The sequence below is a fragment of the Pelodiscus sinensis genome, chromosome 19 (assembly GCF_049634645.1).
Source record: "Pelodiscus sinensis isolate JC-2024 chromosome 19, ASM4963464v1, whole genome shotgun sequence".
NCBI classification, from domain to species: domain Eukaryota; kingdom Metazoa; phylum Chordata; order Testudines; family Trionychidae; genus Pelodiscus; species Pelodiscus sinensis.
Window position 1 is genome coordinate 30609199 of NC_134729.1, and position 19778 is coordinate 30628976.

A 19778-nucleotide genomic window follows, 5' to 3' on the forward strand; every position below is an offset into this window, starting at 1 on the left:
ATTGGGGTGCAGGAGAGGGTGTGAGATCTGAGGAAGTTTGAGTGAAGGAGGCGGTTGTGACCTGAGGCAACCTGTGTTATGTGAGGGTGATGGGGCTTGAGGCAGTGCTAAACCAGAGTATTGATGAAGAAGCGGTGGATGTCATACACCTAGGCTACGTCTACACTGGCCCCTTTTCCGGAAGGGGCATGTAAATTTCACGAGTCGTCGTAGGGAAATCCGCGGGGGATTTAAATATCCCCCGCGGCATTTAAATAAAAATGTCCGCCGCTTTTTTCCGGCTTTTAAAAAAGCCGGAAAAGAGCGTCTAGACTGGCCCCGATCCTCCGGAAAAAGTGCCCTTTTCTGGAGGGTCTTATTCCTACTTTGAAGTAGGAATAAGACCCTCCGGAAAAGGGCACTTTTTCCGGAGGATCGGGGCCAGTCTAGACGCTCTTTTCCGGCTTTTTTAAAAGCCGGAAAAAAGCGGCGGACATTTTTATTTAAATGCCGCGGGGGATATTTAAATCCCCCGCGGATTTCCCTACGACGACTCGTGAAATTTACATGCCCCTTCCGGAAAAGGGGCCAGTGTAGACGTAGCCCTAGACTTTAGTAAGGCATTTGATACAGTCTCGCATGATATTCTTATTGATAAACTAGGCAAATATAACTTAGATAGGGCCACGATAAGGTGGGTGCATAATTGGCTGGATAACCGTAGTCAGAGAGTTGTTGTTAACGGTGCTAAATCCTGCTGGAAAGGGATAACAAGTGGAGTTCCGCAAGGGTCTGTTTTGGGACCCGTACTGATGATGTAGATATTGGGATAGAGAGTACGCTTATTAAGTTTGCAGATGATACCAAACTGGGTGCGGTTGCAACTTCTTTGGAGGATAGGGACATAATTCAAAATGACCTTAGCAAGTTAGAGAAATGGTCAGAGGTAAACAGGATGAGGTTTAATAAAGAGAAATGCAAAGTGCTCCACTTAGGAAGGAACAATCAGTTCCATACATACAAGATGGGAAGCGACTGTCTAGGAAGGAGCATGGCGGAAAGGGATCGAGGGGTCATAGTGGACCACAAGTTGAATATGAGTCAACAGTGTGATGCTGTTGCAAAAAAAGCAAATATGATTTTAGGTTGTATCAACAGGTGTGTTGTAAGCAAAATTCGTGAAGTCATTCTGCCGCTCTACTCTGCACTAGTTAGGCCTCAGCTGGAGTACTGTGTCCAGTTCTGGGCGCCACATTTCAAGAAAGATGTGGAGAAATTGGAAAGGGTACAGAGAAGAGCTACAAGAATGATTAAAGGTCTAGAGAACATGACCTATGAAGCCAGGTTTCATGAACTGGGCTTGTTTAGTTTGGAAAAAAGAAGATTAAGGGGGGACATGATAGCGGTTTTCAAATATCTTAAAGGGTGTCACAAGGAGGAAGGAGAAAATTTGTTCCTCTTGGTTTCTGAGGACAGGACAAGGAGTAATGGGCTTAAAGTGCAGCAAGGGAGGTTTAGATTGGACATTAGGAAAAAATTTCGAACTGTCAGGGTGGTCAAATATTGGAATAAATTGCCAAGGGAGGTGGTGGAATCTCCCTCTCTGGAGATATTTAAGAACAGGTTAGATAGACATCTGTCAGGGATGGTTTAGACGGAGCTTGGTCCTGCCTTGAGGGCGGGGGGTTGGACTCGATGACCTCTCGAGGTCCCTTCCAGTCCTATGATTCTATGATTCTATAACATATACAATCTGGGTATGTCTACACTACCACCCTAGTTTGAACTAGGGTGGTTAATGTAGGCAACCAGAGTTGCAAATGAAGCCCGGGATTTGAATTTCCCGGGCTTCATTTGCATGTTGCCGGGTGTCGCCATTTTTAAATGTCCGCTAGTTCGGACTCCATGCCCGCGGCTACACGCGGCACGAACTAGGTAGTTCGGATTAGGCTTCCTATTCCGCACTACCGTTACTCTTCGTGGAATGAGGTGTACCGGTAGTTCGGAATAGGAAGCCTAATCCGAACTACCTAGTTCGTGCTGCGTGTAGCCGCAGGCACGGAGTCCGAACTAGCGGACATTTAAAAATGGCAGCGCCCGGCAAGATGCAAATGAAGCCCAGGAAATTCAAATCCCAGGCTTCATTTGCATCTTCGGTTTCCTACATTAACCACCCTAGTTCGAACTAAGGTGGTAGTGTAGACATAACCTCTGTTGCTAGTTGTGGTTTTTATTAGGGAATGTGCTCCTGTTCTCAAGACTCTTTAAAATAAAGCTAAGAGAATACCTCATCCCACTGCTCCCCCAAGAAAGCAGGCCCCATATTCTGTGTTTAACCAGAAACACATTTTTATCTGCACATCCTGAGTAATGTTTTTCTTCTCTGGCCTGGTTGGTAGATCGATGGCTCTGCTGTTTTTGATGTGTGTGTGAGAGATATGATGCCAGCTGATGTCCCAGAGCATTTTCGAGGTGTGGTCAATATTTGGGCCACTGTAACCAGTTCTGATGGGAGCAAGCAGGTCACCTTTGATGACTCAACACCTGTTCAGAAACAGCTAATTGACATCAAGTACAGCAAGGATACTAGGAAGCAGTTCAAACCTGGCCTACCTTACAAAGGGAAGGTAAGGTAGGGGATATGGGGACAACCAGGGGGGTTGATAGCCTATATGGGCAATTATTTTGAATGTGTTATACACCATGTGCTGAGATGTTACTCTTATCTGCTGTTGAGTTTTATAATGGTATGGATTTATTAATAAAGTTAAATGCCTTGTTTTATTAATTAAATGCCTGTTCAGGTAGAAGTCACTTACCCTGACAGTAGCCCGGCTGATGGGGTCACAATTCGAATCAAAGCTGAGTTAACGCCAAAGGATAATGTTTATACAAGTGAACTGGTATCCAGAAGTGGCTTGGTGGAGTTTGAAATCCCCTCTATTCCTACAGCTGCCCAGTATGTCTGGCTGGAGGTAGGTAAAAACTCTTTATAGAATTAATGGGCTTTAAAAAAGCTAATCTTGTCACATGCACACTGTGAATTGGTGCTGAAAATGGGAAATCAGTCAGTGACCTGAAGATGAGCTCTGTGTGAGTTTGAAAGCTGTTCTTTCATCAACAATAGAAGATATTTCCTCATCTACCTTGTCTCTCTAGTGACACTGGGAAGCTATTTAGCTCAGACTTAAACTTTCACCTTTGAATTGTAGTAAATATTTATCCAACCCCATGCTTCTGATAGAACTGATAATAATAATAACAATAATTAATAAATAAGATAGAGCTGTCTGCTCTAAGTATATAAAATTAAGTGTATGCATCAAACATCTCAATAGAAAGTGAGTGTCTTATAATAGTACTTTAAAGATCACAAAGGAGACAGTGAGAAGGGCAGTGTTTGGAGTGGGAATGGTGGTAAGGACTGCGTGATAGAGAGGGACAGGTTCTCAGCTTTCTATGTGTGAATAACATTCAGATGCATTTTTGTTAAGACCAAAGTGACTGCAATTGATGGGAGACCTGCCGGGGACCAATATCTGCCAAATTACTTATCTATCAGCAGTTGGTACTCACCTAGCAAGTGCCATATCCAGCTCCAAGCACCAGATAAGCCTTTCCAGGTAGGACAGTTTCATGTTAAATTATGATGATTTCTTGGATCATTCATATCTATTTGTCCTAATGAAGTATTTCCAGATATCTTTGGGAGCTGTAGGCTATTATTGTATCCATGGCAGCTCTTAAGAGGCATCTCTTTAGACACTGATCTATCTTTAGCTACGAGCTACTTTACTGCATGGTGCTGCCTGCTTTACCTTCCCCTGAGAATGTTTCCTAAAGTATAGGGGTGGATGAAGATCCACTGGACTGTAGAACTCAGATCACAAACAAGCTCTCCACAGCCTAATGTCTGTATGAAGTGGATGGTAGAAACGACAATGATATTAAGATTTTTGTTTTAATCAATAACACCAATCGATTTGAATTAGAGCCAGAATGGGATGAATTAATCATCTTCTTCCCAGATTGGAAGTGTCTAATCTCCTTGGAATTAAGAGTCCGAATCCTAGCAATATCGCTTCAGCTGTTATTCCAAAGGCAAATAAATTGAGCATCTTGCAGTTTTCTGTTAGGGCACATCAACACTATGAGATAAGGTCGATTTCTGGTCACACAATTTTGAGAAGTCAAAAGTCTGTTTCCTCACTGTGGGAAAGAATCGAATGTTGTCTAAAGTAGTATGTGCCCATTAAGGAACCTGCTGTTGACTCAGAGACTTGAGGTACTGTGGGTAGCTTTGCAGTCTGAGCTATGCTTCCAGTGCCCACTGGGTCCAAAACTCTGCAACGGATGGTTAGAGGGGCTCATGTTGGCTGCATCCCATAAAGCATTCCTCTAGTTCCTCCCCACCTTGTGCAAGATAAAAAGGAGACAATGTGCTTGTGCCTTTTAGTGCCCTGGTTATCCACACACAGGGCCAGCCTTAGGCCGATTCGGCCAAATCGGGCCCCATGCCTAAGGGGGCCCCGCACCCCTGAACCCAGAAGTGCTGGCTGGCATTACAATTCAGAGCCAGTGCCCTGCTCCACCACTATGTGGAGCTGGGTCTCTCCCCCGGCTCTGCGCGGAGCGATCCCCGGACCTCCTTGCTGGTCCCCCCGTGCGTCCGCGGCCCCAGCCGCCCTGTGCGGCCCCGGCCCCAGCCCATCCAGTCCCGTGCACGGCTCTGGGCAGCTGCTGCTCCCTATGCACGGCATTGCAGGTGGGCGGGGCCCGGGCGTGATGTGACATCACATCATGCCCGGGATTTTCAGAGTGCTCAGAGGCAGGCCACGTGGCTGCCTCCAGGTTCGGACTGCGGGGCCTGAGCACAGACTCTGACCCCGCAACGCGGAATGTAGGGAAGGGGCTTCTGCAGCGGCGGAGGGGCTGGGGAAGGGGCTTGGGGGGGTTGCGTAGCGGCGGAGGGGCTGGGGAAGAGGCTTGGGGGGGTTGCGTAGCGGCGGAGGGGCTGGGGAAGGGGCTTGGGGGGGTTGTGTAGCGGCGGAGGGGCTGGGGAAGGGGCTTGGGGGGGTTGTGTAGCGGCGGAGGGGCTGGGGAACGGGCTTGGGGGGGTTGTGTAGCGGCGGAGGGGCTGGGGAAGAGGCTTGGGGGGGTTGCGTAGCGGCGGAGGGGTTGGGGAAGAGGCTTGGGGGGGTTGGGGAAGGGGCTTGGGGGGCTTCTGCAGCGGCGGAGGGGCTGGGGAAGAGGCTTGGGGGGGTTGTGCAGCGGCGGAGGGGCTGGGGAAGAGGCTTGGGGGGGTTGTGTAGCGGCGGAGGGGCTGGGGAAGAGGTTTGGGGGGGTTGTGTAGCGGCGGAGGGGCTGGGGAAGGGGCTTGGGGGGGTTGCGTAGCGGCGGAGGGGCTGGGGAAGAGGCTTGGGGGGGTTGCGTAGCGGCGGAGGGGCTGGGGAAGGGGCTTGGGGGGGTTGTGTAGCGGCGGAGGGGCTGGGGAAGGGGCTTGGGGGGGTTGTGTAGCGGCGGAGGGGCTGGGGAAGAGGCTTGGGGGGGTTGCGTAGCGGCGGAGGGGTTGGGGAAGAGGCTTGGGGGGGTTGGGGAAGGGGCTTGGGGGGCTTCTGCAGCGGCGGAGGGGCTGGGGAAGAGGCTTGGGGGGGTTGTGCAGCGGCGGAGGGGCTGGGGAAGAGGCTTGGGGGGGTTGTGTAGCGGCGGAGGGGCTGGGGAAGAGGTTTGGGGGGGTTGTGTAGCGGCGGAGGGGCTGGGGAAGAGGCTTGGGGGGGTTGTGTAGCAGTGGAGGGGCTGGGGAAGAGACTTGGGGGGGTTGTGTAGTGGCGGAGGGGCTGGGGAAGGGGCTTGGGGGGGTTGTGTAGCAGTGGAGGGGCTGGGGAAGAGACTTGGGGGGGTTGTGTAGCGGCGGAGGGGTTGGGGAAGAGGCTTGGGGGGGTTGTGTAGCGGCGGAGGGGCTGGGGAAGGGGTTTGGGGGGGTTGTGTAGCGGCGGAGGGGTTGGGGAAGAGGCTTGGGGGGGTTGCGTAGCGGCGGAGGGGCTGGGGAAGGGGCTTGGGGGGGTTGTGTAGCGGCGGAGGGGCTGGGGAAGAGGCTTGGGGGGGTTGGGGAAGGGGCTTGGGGGGCTTCTGCAGCGGCGGAGGGGCTGGGGAAGAGGCTTGGGGGGGTTGTGCAGCGGCGGAGGGGCTGGGGAAGAGGCTTGGGGGGGTTGTGTAGCGGCGGAGGGGCTGGGGAAGAGGTTTGGGGGGGTTGTGTAGCGGCGGAGGGGCTGGGGAAGAGGCTTGGGGGGGTTGTGTAGCAGTGGAGGGGCTGGGGAAGAGACTTGGGGGGGTTGTGTAGTGGCGGAGGGGCTGGGGAAGGGGCTTGGGGGGGTTGTGTAGCAGTGGAGGGGCTGGGGAAGAGACTTGGGGGGGTTGTGTAGCGGCGGAGGGGTTGGGGAAGAGGCTTGGGGGGGTTGTGTAGCGGCGGAGGGGCTGGGGAAGGGGTTTGGGGGGGTTGTGTAGCGGCGGAGGGGTTGGGGAAGAGGCTTGGGGGGGTTGCGTAGCGGCGGAGGGGCTGGGGAAGGGGCTTGGGGGGGTTGCGTAGCGGCGGAGGGGCTGGGGAAGAGGCTTGGGGGGGTTGCGCAGCGGCGGAGGGGCTGGGGAAGAGGCTTGGGGGGGTTGCGTAGCGGCAGAGGGGCTGGGGAAGGGGCTTGGGGGGGTTGCGTAGCGGCGGAGGGGCTGGGGAAGGGGCTTGGGGGGGTTGCGTAGCGGCGGAGGGGCTGGGGAAGGGGCTTGGGGGGGTTGCGTAGCGGCGGAGGGGCTGGGGAAGGGGCTTGGGGGGGTTGCGTAGCGGCGGAGGGGCTGGGGAAGGGGCTTGGGGGGGTTGCGTAGCGGCGGAGGGGCTGGGGAAGGGGCTTGGGGGGGTTGCGTAGCGGCGGAGGGGCTGGGGAAGGGGCTTGGGGGGGTTGCGTAGCGGCGGAGGGGCTGGGGAAGGGGCTTGGGGGGGTTGCGTAGCGGCGGAGGGGCTGGGGAAGGGGCTTGGGGGGGTTGCGTAGCGGCGGAGGGGCTGGGGAAGGGGCTTGGGGGGGTTGCGTAGCGGCGGAGGGGCTGGGGAAGGGGCTTGGGGGGGTTGCGTAGCGGCGGAGGGGCTGGGGAAGGGGCTTGGGGGGGTTGCGTAGCGGCGGAGGGGCTGGGGAAGGGGCTTGGGGGGGTTGCGTAGCGGCGGAGGGGCTGGGGAAGGGGCTTGGGGGGGTTGCGTAGCGGCGGAGGGGCTGGGGAAGGGGCTTGGGGGGGTTGCGTAGCGGCGGAGGGGCTGGGGAAGGGGCTTGGGGGGGTTGCGTAGCGGCGGAGGGGCTGGGGAAGAGGCTTGGGGGGGTTGCGTAGCGGCGGAGGGGCTGGGGAAGAGGCTTGGGGGGGTTGCGTAGCGGCGGAGGGGCTGGGGAAGAGGCTTGGGGGGGTTGTGTAGCGGCGGAGGGGCTGGGGAAGGGGCTTGGGGGGAGAGGTAGAGGAAGGGAGTTTGGGGGGCTTGTGGGGAGGGGAAGGGGAAGAAAGGGGAAGGCACCAAGAGACAAATGGCAGGGGGCCAAGTGCACTGCAGACAATGAGGGAAAGGGCAGGAGGGGAGGTGTCAGTGGGAGGGGAGACAGGGTGATGCGAGGAGAGGAGAGGGGAACAGAATTGGGGATTGGAGTGGGAGAAGTCTTGACAGACGGGGTAGGCATAGACGCATAGACTCATAGACTCATAGACTTTAAGGTCAGAAGGGACCATTATGATCATCTAGTCTGACCCCCTGCACAGTGCAGGCCACAGAATCTCACCCACCCCACCCAGAATAATCCTCTCACCTATGTCTCTGATATTGAAGCCTTCAAATACTTTGAAGACCCCAAGATGCAGAGAATCCTCCAGCTGTGATCTGTATTTGAAGGCATGAGGAAGGTTGGGTTGGAGCAAGTAATGTGTGAGGGCACAGGGGAATGAGCGGAACGGGGGCAGAGGGTGGTGAGGGGATGGGCATCAGGGAAAAAAGGGCAAAGGAGGAAGAGGCAGTGAGGGAAGGGGGAGGCACCAGGAGGGTGCAGGAGTAAGGGAAGGTGCAGGTGCCAGGGGATTCTGGGGGTGAAGCAGAAGGGCAGACACCTGCAGGGGAGGGAACAGCATCCGAGGAGAGAGGCGAGGGAGGTGTTAAGAGAGGGGATGAGGAGGGGTAGCTCACATGATCAGAGTGGGGCTACTGGAGGAGTGGGCACAGGGGGGAGAAGGGCTGGTGGAGGGGGGCAGGTCGCAGGAGGGCTGAGGGCAGTGAGAAGGGCAGGAGTCAGGAGAGCAGAGGAGGGTGAGGGGTTGGGGGGCAGCAGGCACCAGGGGAGTAGATGGAGCAAGGGGAGGAGACGTGACAGCAGAGGGGAAAGGTAGATATTTATTAGTAACTTGGGTGCCACAATGACACATCCAAACAAGCCACATGAACTCAGTACTGGTGCACAACACAAAATTCATTCCGCTCATGGGAGGAAACTCTTAGAGGGAACAGTTCCATCCCCCCCTGAGCCTCTCCACCCCTGCATTAATGTCACACACATTGGCTTAATGAAATTGCAGGATAGTTGCATGGGGGCGGGGTTGGTGGGGGCCAAACTAATCCCTATTGGTAGGAGGATGGTGGGAATCTGGGGTCACATAACACTTTTTACTTTTGGTCATGTGCCCATCTTGCCCTGGGAGGGTTACCTCCAGGGGCGTGGCTAATGGGGGTCAGAGGCGTAGTTAACAGGGGTCAGGAGTGTGGCTAATGGGGGGGTCAAAGTGCATTTTAAAAACATTCTTTGGGTGCACACCCTAATGAAATGTGCTGCGCACGCCTATGCCCTTAGGGAATACCAAAGGTCACTCGACAGACAATGGAGACGTGTTCTATGCAAAGTCAAATGTTTGCTTTAGAGAGGGCACTTTACAGCAGGTGCCCAGATGTTTCAGGAGAGCATTGGGACACAAACAGTCCAGAGTCAGGCAGGCATGGTAAGGAGCCTGCCAGGCGAGGAGCCTGGAGGCAGGAGGGAGGGTGGTGCAGATGGTGCTTCCTGCCATGTCTAGCACATGGGGCCTTCTGGGAACACTGCTACATTCCCATCCAAAGCAGAAGCCTGTGGGCAGAAGGGAGAGGATGGAGCAGATCAGATTCCCGTGGTGTGTGGCACACATGGCCTCCTGGGGACACTGCTTTTTTTCTTGCGCACAGTGGGGCCAGGGGTGTGTATGGCACATGTGGCTTCCCAGAGAGAGTGCTTAATAGGTTCCCCTCCTCCTCCCTCCAGGTTGCTATGTGAGATATCAGTCTTCTCCAAATCACAGCGAGTGATCAGGAGCGTATGACTGACTGTGGCCATAAACTTGAGCCTTATCCTGCACTGCTTTGTGGTTCAGTGATGCCAGACCACTTACTAGTAACTTGGCATGGGAAGGTGTCCTTCTGTGAAGCACAGCATAAGGCTGGCCTCTCCCAAAATCTTGAGAAGGATCAAAGAGTTTCTATGTGAGAGCTTCCTGGAGCCGTGCAGACAAGACTCCCACTCCATCTGCGGATGCATTAACAAGCTGTTTTGCACCCCTGTGCTATGTGGACAAAGAGCTTGCTGCACCTCACACCCCATTGCCTTAATCTACTTGTAGTCAGAAGAAGTTTGTGAACTCACCGAACATGCCCTCCCCAGGATCGGTGATGGATTGGGAGACATCCTGGGAGGGGTGGACCAGCTCTAGCATCATGGTGAGCTCCTGGCTCTCAGGCATCAGTGGCTGGCTAATCTACTCCTCCTCCTGCCTCTCTGCCACCCCCCTGTCCTGCAGGCTAATGCCAGGCATGTTGGCCAAACTCAACAACCACTTGGGAGAGCTGGCTGGGCCCCCTCCCAGAATGGCATCCAGCTGCTCATTGAAGCAGCACATTTGAGGTGCTGACCCAGAGCATCTGCTCTCCTCCTTTGCCTTATGGTATGACTGGCACAATTCCTTTATTTTCACTCTGTACTGCTGGGCGTCCCTGGAATATCCTTTTGCCTGAGGCAGCTTGCGATCCTGCCATAAATCTTGGTGTCTCTCTTGCTGGTTCTGAGCTTTGTGAGGTTGGACACTCCAGGCTGGTACTATTCTGCGCCCCTGGGAACTGGGACCCATGGGCGCAGAAGTACTTCCAGTTGTTGCAGAGTTCGATGGAATGTTAGAACTTATGTCCATGTGTGCCACGCTGCTGCTCACTCGCAATGGGCTCGCAATGCTGGCCACATGGGACAGGCTATTCTGCTGTTTCCAGGGCTTTTTGAGCTCACCAGGAGAATAAGAGAGGTGGAAGTGCTGGCCAGAGTGGTCAAAACAGACAGCTGCAAGAGGCCTCCTAGAGGCCAATAGTGCTAAATTTCCAACAAGCTGCATCTACACTAGCATAACTGTGACCATGCAAGGTTGGGAATAACATTATTCCTGGTGGAAAGTAGATGTACAAAAATTGACTTCAGTGGCCTCTAAGGGCAATGCAACAGGCATGGTAATGTGAATGCATAATTTAATAAATCAACCATAGGTGGCTACATTTTATTTCAAGTGCTAGTGTAGACCGGGCCTTGGACAGGACAGTGACTTTTTTGGAGGAGACCATAAAAACAGAGTTTCTCTTCTATATCTAAAAGTTTTCATGACATGCATCCTAGATTTGTCCATAGCCAGAATATTTGTTGTGCTGATCACTGTTTAAGTGCTGCTCTCCACCCTAGAAGAAGTTTTATGTCAGTGATGGGTTTTTATATCTTTGTAAAGCACTTTGGGATCTGGTAGTCCATATATCAGATCTGCTACTATATTAACAGCAGGCCTTGTAGATTGAACTTGAGACAGTGTACTCAAATAAGGGGGTTTTATGATTTCATGGCAGTTTAATGGCTAATAATCGTTTACAAGATTTCTGAGGTATAGAAAGGGGATTATACACTGTTAATCTGAACACATTGTTCTTATAACCTAATTAAAACTAATTCTGCTGTGGGAAAGCTGAGAATTGTGTGACCAGATGATGTGGGAACCATTTCTTCAACTCTGCCAGTTCTTACTGGGTGTTCCAATTAGCTACATATTTTTTTCATGAACAGTTTCATCATTTTGCTCTTGGGAACTCTAAATGCCTCAAATATTTAATATTACAAGTCTCTTCTCTCTGGACCCTTCTACATTTTTACTGCATTTAACCATTTGGTAGCTTTTCACTTCCCTGGGCCACTGATTTTTTTTACTCTCATCCTAGAAGAAGCTTTATGTCAAATTAATTGACTGACATAATATTGAATGCTAAATGGGTGAAAAGGGAGGCTGGGAGCTGGAGAGGGTGCTGTGTGTGGGTAAATGTGGCCATACAATAATATGTATTAGTTGTTTCCCAAATCCCAAACACAGGAAGGTTGTACTGCTGATAAGTGCTCCTCTGACCCATAGAAGACACCATCAGTCAGTGACAAGTCAGTGACTCCCAGATCTTGAAAAGATATTGCCTGAAACTGACCTATCCTATGGTACATGGCATTGGTGATAGGACCAACCCTCAAAGAACTCTGTCCCTCAAAAGAATTCATGTAAGGCAGTAGCTCTGGAAACAGCTTGCTCTTGTCCACATACTTGAAGAGCAGAGACAGCGCAGGAAACAAATGAGCTTCTCTGAAACTTCTTGCAGGTACCAAGCCTGTCTGCTTGGGAAAAGGAAGCACTACTCATGTCTGTTTGATGTGACTCCTAGAGTAAACATCATAAATGAACTTCTTCCAGTGCTTGCTTGTGTTCATTCTGATTAGGTGTGTGCATGATGCATGCACAGATTCCAGAGCTTTTTACCCTTAGCAGTGCCCAGCTCGGGACCTCCTGGAGTGGTGCCGCTATATCAGCGCATATATACCCCTTCTGGCCCTCCACCTCTTCAGTTCCTTCTTACCGCCCATGACGGTAGCTGGAGCACTGACTACATCATTAGTCCCAACCTTTAGTGCATGTACATAGTTGTTCTTTTGTCTTTCATGTCGTTAGTTGTTAGTTTAGACAGTATCAATAGTTTAGATAAGAGAAGGGAGTTTACTCCCTTTAGCCTCTCCCCAGCTGGGGAGGGGATGCCCAGGCCACAGGGGTTAAAGTCGTGTGCAAAGTGCTTGAAGCCCATGCCCTGTGACAATCCACATGACTCTTGTCTAAAGTGCCTGGGCATGGCCGTCATACAGACAATTGCCACATTTGCAAGTTTCAAGCCAAGGACAAAATGAGAAAGAGACTCTAGGCTCAAGCTCATTCTCTTGGAGTCCACTTTGCAACTGCCAGTACCAGAGCAAAGCGCACTAGCCTCGGTGCGGGAGACCTCAATGGCACTAACCACCTCTTCAAAGTCCTCAAAGTACCGCTCACAATCCCTGGCCCCGAGGAGAGAGAAATCACAGAGGGAGATCTCTGGAGAGGTGCCGCCACAAAGGAGGGACACTCAGCTTTGACGACGCACCAGGAGGTGCCAGGACCAGCAAGGCACCAGCGGAGTCCTACATGGAGGGAGTGTCCAGTGCCGGAGGTGGTAATCGAAGAAGTCTGGCAACTGATATTTGACATGGCACGGGCGTTCATTGAGCTGATCTCGTCCCTGCATGCGGAGGCCTCGGCACTGCATCAGTAGGTCCAGAACCCCAGGCACTGACCCCGGCACAGCCTGAGGTGCCCCAAGTGGCACCAAGCCCCCACTTGAGCCCGGCACCATCAGAGCCGCCACCGGTCATGTAATCAGCACCAGGACACTCGCGGGGACCGCTGCTGGCAGCCATGCTTAGCCCTGAAGCACCAGGAGCTCCGGCACTGCAGCACTTACCACCACTGGTCCTAGCAGCACTGGGGCTTTGGTGGCACAAGGAGGGAGTTTCCAGTCTGCGCCCCTGGTACTGCTTTATGGTGTCCCCATGGCACTGTATAAGTTACTGCCTCAGGACCAGTTACTTCCCACTGTGACTATGGCACAGCCCCTGCCAGCACTGGGCCCTGTTCACAGAGGGAAACCTGCAACCATGGCCCAGCACCAATAAGCGCATAGATCACTGGCACCACCGTGGTCAGCATCTGATTATTCTTGGGACTCAGAAGTGGAGTTGGTGCATTCTAAGACATTTCATATAAGTCTAGGTCTCGGCACTGTTCCTACTCCAGACATAGGCCTCGACACTGAAGCCCCAGTGGCAACGCCACCCCTCTCCCAAGAGCCCCCACTTCAGAGCCAGCCCTGTCCTGCAGTAAGGACATGGTGAGACCTTTAGTGGAAGGGGAGGGCCCCATGCCTTTGGCGGTGACATGGGTGCCAGTTCAGGATGCCCCTTCTGCCATACCCCATGAACAGCTAGCAGAGGAACATCTGGGAGTCAGGGAGTCATCATCCTCCTTGCATGACAAGGCTTTGACAGATCCTGTCCTGCCACTTCTGTCTATGGACACCAAGGCCCACCAGGACATGCTTAGAAGGCTGGCGGCCAACTTGGGAGTGCAGGCAGAGGAAGTCCTGGAGGAGTTCAATTCAGCGGTCGACATCCTCACGGCAAACACCCTGGGTAGAGTGGAGCTCCCACTTAAAACAATTGATAAGATAGAATCATAGAATACTAGGATGGAAGGGACCTCGAGAGGTCATTGAGTCCAGTCCCCTGCCCTCATTGCAGGACCAAATACTGTCTAGACCATCCCTGATAGACATTTATCTAACCTACTCTTAAATATCTCCAGAGATGGAGATTCCACAACCTCCCTGGGCAATTTATTCCGGTGTTTGACTACCCTGACTGTTAGGAACTTTTTCCTAATGTCCAACCTAAACCTCCCTTGTTGCAGTTTAAGCCCGTTGCTTCTTGTTCTATCCCCAGAGGCCAAGATGAACAAGTTTTCTTCCTCCTCCTTATGACAACCTTTTAGATACCTGAAAACAGCTATCATGTCCCCCCTCAGTCTTCTCTTTTCCAAACTAAACAAACCCAATTCTTTCAGCCTTCCTTCATAGGTCATGTTCTCTAGACCTTTAATCATTCTTGTTGCTCTTCTCTGGACCCTCTCCAATTTCTCCACATCCTTCTTGAATGCGGTGCCCAGAACTGGACACGGTACTCCAACTGAGGCCTAACTAGCGCAGAGTAGAGTGGAAGAATGACTTCTCGTGTCTTGCTCATAACACACCTGTTAATGCATCCCAGAATCATGTTTGGTTTTTTTGCAACAGCATCACACTGCTGACTCATATTCAACTTGTGGTCCACTATAACCCCTAGATCCCTTTCCGCCATGCTCCTTCCTAGACAGTCGCTTCTCATTCTGTAAGTGTGAAACTGATTGTTCCTTCCTAAGTGGAGCACTTTGCATTTGTCTTTATTAAACTTCATCCTGTTCACCTCAGAGCTGATATCCAAAACCTTCTGGCAGATGCCTACCTCTATTCCCCCCCATGCAAAAGGGGGTTGAGAGGTGCTACTTTATCCCTCAAATGGGGCATTGGCACCTCTTCACACACCCTCTCCTGGGTTCATTGGTGGTGCCAAGGACCTCTGGGACCCATGCCCAAGTCTCAGGAGCCCAGAACGCTTGATTTGCTGCAGAAAAAGGCCTATGCTATGGGAGGCCTGCAACTCCACATTACCGGTCAGCAGGCGATGCTGAGTAGATATGCCTACAACACATGCTGGGCCATGGATAAATTTAAGGATTGTCTCCCCCAAGACTCAAGACAAGCGTATGGTGCCGTAGCAGAGTTGGGTAGGACAGTGCTGCAAGCTGCATGTACAATGCTGCAAGCGGCATTGGATGCTGCAGACTCAGCCGCCTGTACAATGGCCATGGGTGTAGGGATGAGGAGGAACGCCTGCTGCAGTTATTGAGTATCCCTCCTGAGGTCCAGAACACCCGGCAGGACCTACCATTTGAAGGGTCTGGCCTCTTCTCGGACCAGATGGACTTGAGGCTGCATAGCCTCAAAGATTCTAGGGCTACCCTAAAGTCTTTGTGGATTCATACTCAGGCACCACAGAGGAGGCCACTCACCTCCAAGTCAGCCCCAAGACCAAGACAAAGGTTCATCCCTGACGGGCAAAAAGAGGGGAAGAAACAATGCCTGTAATGGCAATAATAGAAGCAGTTGCAGGGGTTCAAGATCAGGCTCGGAAAGAGGGTCTGCCTTACCTTTCAACCAGCAGCCTAAGTCCTCATTTTGAGGGTACACCTGAGGACAGTGTGACAGTTTTTGCCCCATTGCCTCCTTTTGGTTGCTGACTTTCCCTTTTCTACCAGGCCTGGTCCTTGATTACTTCTGATCAGTGGGTTTTAGACCAAATATGAAGAGGTTACGTCATTCCCTTCCTTTCCCTCCCTCCCGCCCACTCTCCTTCCCCATCCCTCTTCAGGGACCCCTCTCATGAGTGTCTGTTGAGGCAAGAAGTGTCCTTGCTTCTGCAGCTGAAGGCAGTCAAACCAGTTCCAGAGGAGTTCAGAGGAAGGGGATTTTACTCTTGCCATTTCCTTATCCCCAAGTCCAAAAGTCCCCAAGTCTTGCCATTCTAGACCTAAGGAACCTAAACTCATTTGTAAAGAAAGCAAAATTCTGGATGGTCACTTTAGCGTCTATCCTCCCTTCCCTCCAGAAGGGAGACTGGTTTGCTGCCTTTCATCTGAAGGATGGATACTTTCACTCACAGGGATAACTGCAAAGCAATACGTCCTATGGAGGAAGGGACTTGGATCTGGTAAGTACGCCTTAGACAATATGAACTTGGCCACTATGGTGGAGGAGAGAGGTCCCTGCAAAAGTGCATAATGTGTCCATGTGGCCAGAGCACATATGTCCATGATGGGGACCTTGCAGAGGTAGGCAACTGACACGGCTATTGCCCTGGTGGAATGGGCCTGTACTAACATAGGTGCTGACAACTGGATATGACAGTAATGAATTCTGATGCAGTTGGAAATCCAGTGTGATAGCTTTTGAGAGGATATCTGCTGTCCTTTGTTGTGTTCTGCTATAGAAATAAACAGTGTGGGTGAAGCTCTTAAAGGTTGTTCTATGGAGGTAAAAGGAAAGTGCTCTGTGTACATCGAGGGTATGTACACAGAGGTTCCTCAAAGGTACTGGCATGAGGCTTGGGAAAGAGTACAGGTAGGAGAATAGTCTGATTGATGTGAAAAGATGAGCGCACCTTGGGGAGGAACTTGGGATGGGTGCATTAGAGACACCTTATCTTTGAAGAAGGAAGTATATGGTGGATCTGCCATTAGGGCAGCCATCTCTCCTCCCCACACTAGGAATGCAGTTGTTTGTGACAAGCGGAGGAGTGATCATGTAGCCAATGGTTCAAATGGGGGTTCTGTAAGGGTGTTTCGCACTAAATGTAAATCCCAGGGTTGATGTGGAGGGGTTACATCAGTGTATAACGCTTGTAGGCCTTTCATGAACTGTTTCATAATTGGATGTGAAAATATTGTAGTATCATCAATTTTTGTATGGAATTTTATAAAACTATCAAGTGTACTTTAATGGAGCTGATAGAGAGTTGCGACTGTTTAAGGTGCAATAAGTAGTCCAATACGACAGGTAATGGAGCCATCTCTGGAGAGATGTTGCGGGGAATCGTTCAGTGAACAAATTGTGATCATTTGTCACTATGGGTATGTCTACACTACCCCGCTAGTTCGAACTAGCGGGGTAGTGTAGACATACCCTATATGTCTTTTGAGCTGAGCTCCCGAACCACATAAAATGATGTCTAAAATTCAACCTGTTCTGACAGATGCTCTGTACTAAAGGGCTTACCTCTCAGGACTCCGGAGATTCCTTTATTCCTTCCACTAAGCCATATAGCTTCTCCATCTCATCCTCCTGTTATACTCTCCGGAAACAGTGTTGCACATAGGTCTTCCTTTGCCATTAGGGGGAATACACCAAACTGTTCAGTGTGACTCTAATAGTCTCGTCAGCATGTGAGCACTTTGGGATGTGGTCCATGTCTTCTGCCTGCTCATCCCCAAATGCAGTTTTGTATTTTACAGGTAGAAGGGTAAACCTGACCCCTGTCTGCTGTGTCTCTTTGCCCAGGTGGGAGAGGAGGCCCAGATTGCAGTGAAGTCTACGTGTCCATGTAATTTCACTCTGCATTACGAAGTTGCATCGCGAGGTAATATTGTCCTTTCAGGGCTGCAGCCTGGTAACATGACACAGCAAAGGAGCAAAAGAGCCATGTCCCCATTCGATAAGAACATCCACATCACTCATTTCCAAGGAACAGGTCAGTAGCTAAATTCTTAACCTAGCAAAAAAAATGCTGATCCTCTTCTTTATCTAGAGTGGAGGCTTCCTTCTTACTGAAGACAAACTGGCTTATTGTCAAGCCCTTAGCTATTCCTTGCACATGTTAAAGGGCAAGAATGACGTGTAGACGGGTGAACATTACATTTTATGCACATTTTATGCACTCATCTTGACGAATGTCAGTTACTGCTAAAGGTGAGTAACCTCCTCTTCTCAGCATACTAAACTTGTACCTTCCAAAAGCTGGGAGTGGACAGCAGGGGATGGATCACTCAGACCAGGTCTAAAGTGAGAGTTTAGGTTGAACTAAGCTGCATTAGACTGATTTTTTTAAACAATAAGTCCATACTACCAAGTCCAGTCCATCGACTTTAAGAGCTGTTAAAGTTGATTTCTGTACTTCTGCTTTGACAAGGAGTAACCACTAAGTTGATCTTGCATGGCCGACTTTCCAGTAGTGCTGATACAGCACTGTGAAAGTCAACGTTCTTGGCCTCCAGGAGGTGTCCCACAGTACTCAGCAATGACTGCTGTGACGATGAATTTGAACTCTACTGCTCTCCAGGTGAACAAGAAAAGCCCCAGGAAAATTTGAATTTCATTTACTGTGTGCTCAGTGTGGTGAGCAGAACTCAGAGCAGGCAACACAACTGAGCAGTACAGCTGACTATGAGTTCAATGAGTTCATGTTCCATGAGCTCCATGAGTTCCTAGGGTTGCAGATGAGCACCAGCATGCAGGAGATTCTGGACCTCATTGCTGTGTGGGGAGAGGACTCTGTTCTCGCAGAACTAAGAAGCAGCAGAAGAAATGCAGATGCCAAGATTGCAAAGGGCACAGAGGAGAGAGGAGCCAAGGATGCTCAGCAAAGCTGAGTGAAAATAAAAGAGCAGAGGCAGTTGTACCCAAAAGACAGAGGAAATGTAACTGGACAGTCTGGAGCATTGCCACAAATATACTGCTTCTACGAGAAGCTTCATGGGATCCCTGTGGGGAACCTGACCAGCTTCCCTAGCCAGTCTGTGGATTCTTCCCAAGACACTCAGGCAGACTCGAGCAACAGCCTGGAGTACAGCATTGTGGAGGAGGAGAATGGTCAGCAAGCGAGCAGGGCACCTGGGTCACCGAAAACCAAGAACTTTCTATAGCCTTGAAGACTCCTCCCAGGACATCTCACAGTTGAGCACTGACCCTGGAGAGGGCACTTATGTGACTTCACATTTTTTTTATCTTGCTAAAAGTAAATCAATGCAATTAGGTGTGATCTGTGGGGGCCATTGTGCCTGCACATCAAGGGGTCCCTGGAACAGCTTGTTAATGTGACTGGCGATGGAGTGGGAATCCTCTCTGCACATCTTCATATAGCTCTCATAGAGGAACTCTTTCATCCTTCTCATAAGGTTTCTGGGGAGGCTGCCTAGTTCTGTCCTCTACACGTTCCATGCCAAGCCAGCAGTAAGTGATTGGGTGTCTCTGCACTATAAAGCAGTGCAGCATAAGGTCCAGGTTTCTGACCACATTCAATCAGCATCTGTTCCCTATCACTGTGTGTGGTTTGGGGAAAACTGATAACTCGCATTGCAAGATAGCAGGGAAGGCTATTAGCTGATGCATCTGCAATAAGCCTCCATTTGCTCATCCCCAATCAAGCATGGATTGAGCCCCTACCACTATGCCCGAAATGCTTGTCTCCACTACCCTGCCCACCCACTCCTGCAGGATGGGAAAGTAGCATTCTCCCAGCAACGGGGGGGGGGGGGGGATGCCGGACACATGGACACCACATGAGCCCCTGCCCCTGCCCTGCCATCATGCCCAGACCTCCTGCCCCCTCTCTCCTGCCCACCTGCCACGCTTGCTGCCAAACTAAGAAGTCTAAGGTGTACCTCCTGCAGAGTGGTCACCTAAAAGCATAACTGTGGCCTTGTATATAACCCATCCCTGTGATATTTATTCTTTTTCCCTTTGTTCCTAGACCTTCCTTTTATTCTACCAGATTAGGCTTTACACTCTACAATGTGTCTCCCGTAAAGTCTGCCCTTCACTTTTCCTTACAGTGGGAACAGCAGTTTGCCTGCTGTGCACTCCCTTGGCCACAAGCAGTGCGTAAGCAAGTGAAGAATACACTGCTAGAGGAGATGCTCGCAGAGTGTAGGAAAGGGGAGCGGGTAGCAAATGGGAAGTGAGGCACCAGGAGGGATTGTTGTCCATGGGCCACATGGCGGTTTTCCAGGATGCGTACATGCAGAGGCACCCCTTCCAGCTCTTGCGTGCCAACGTTCCCTCCTCACTGAGTTCCAAAGCCTCCTCTCCCTAGAATGTGTAAGGGAGTCCAGGGCAGCTTCACACTTAAACCCTAGGGATGCATCACGAAGCAAAAGCTATCCTTCTCACAATTTTAATCCCATCCCCAAAGCTCCCACCCTGGACTCCTTTTCTGTGCCTACTGTGTACCCTCAATAAAAACACATGATTTCTT

At 51.4% G+C, this 19778-nt stretch overlaps 1 protein-coding gene across 4 annotated transcripts in view; it reads left to right on the forward strand.

The window, feature by feature from the left end:
* Positions 1–19778, forward strand: part of CPAMD8 (C3 and PZP like alpha-2-macroglobulin domain containing 8) — a 171509-nt gene that overhangs the window by 50767 nt on the left and 100964 nt on the right. For all 4 annotated transcript variants that reach the window (XR_012896754.1, XM_075903346.1, XM_075903344.1 and 1 more), the window contains exons 11-14: positions 2379–2606; positions 2784–2954; positions 3474–3602; positions 17087–17276. Coding sequence is in view for 3 of the 4 variants with exons in the window: in XM_075903346.1 (XP_075759461.1) it covers positions 2379–2606; positions 2784–2954; positions 3474–3602; positions 17087–17276 (718 nt within the window). In the remaining variant the exon portion in view is untranslated. The remainder of the gene's footprint in view (positions 1–2378; positions 2607–2783; positions 2955–3473; positions 3603–17086; positions 17277–19778) is intronic.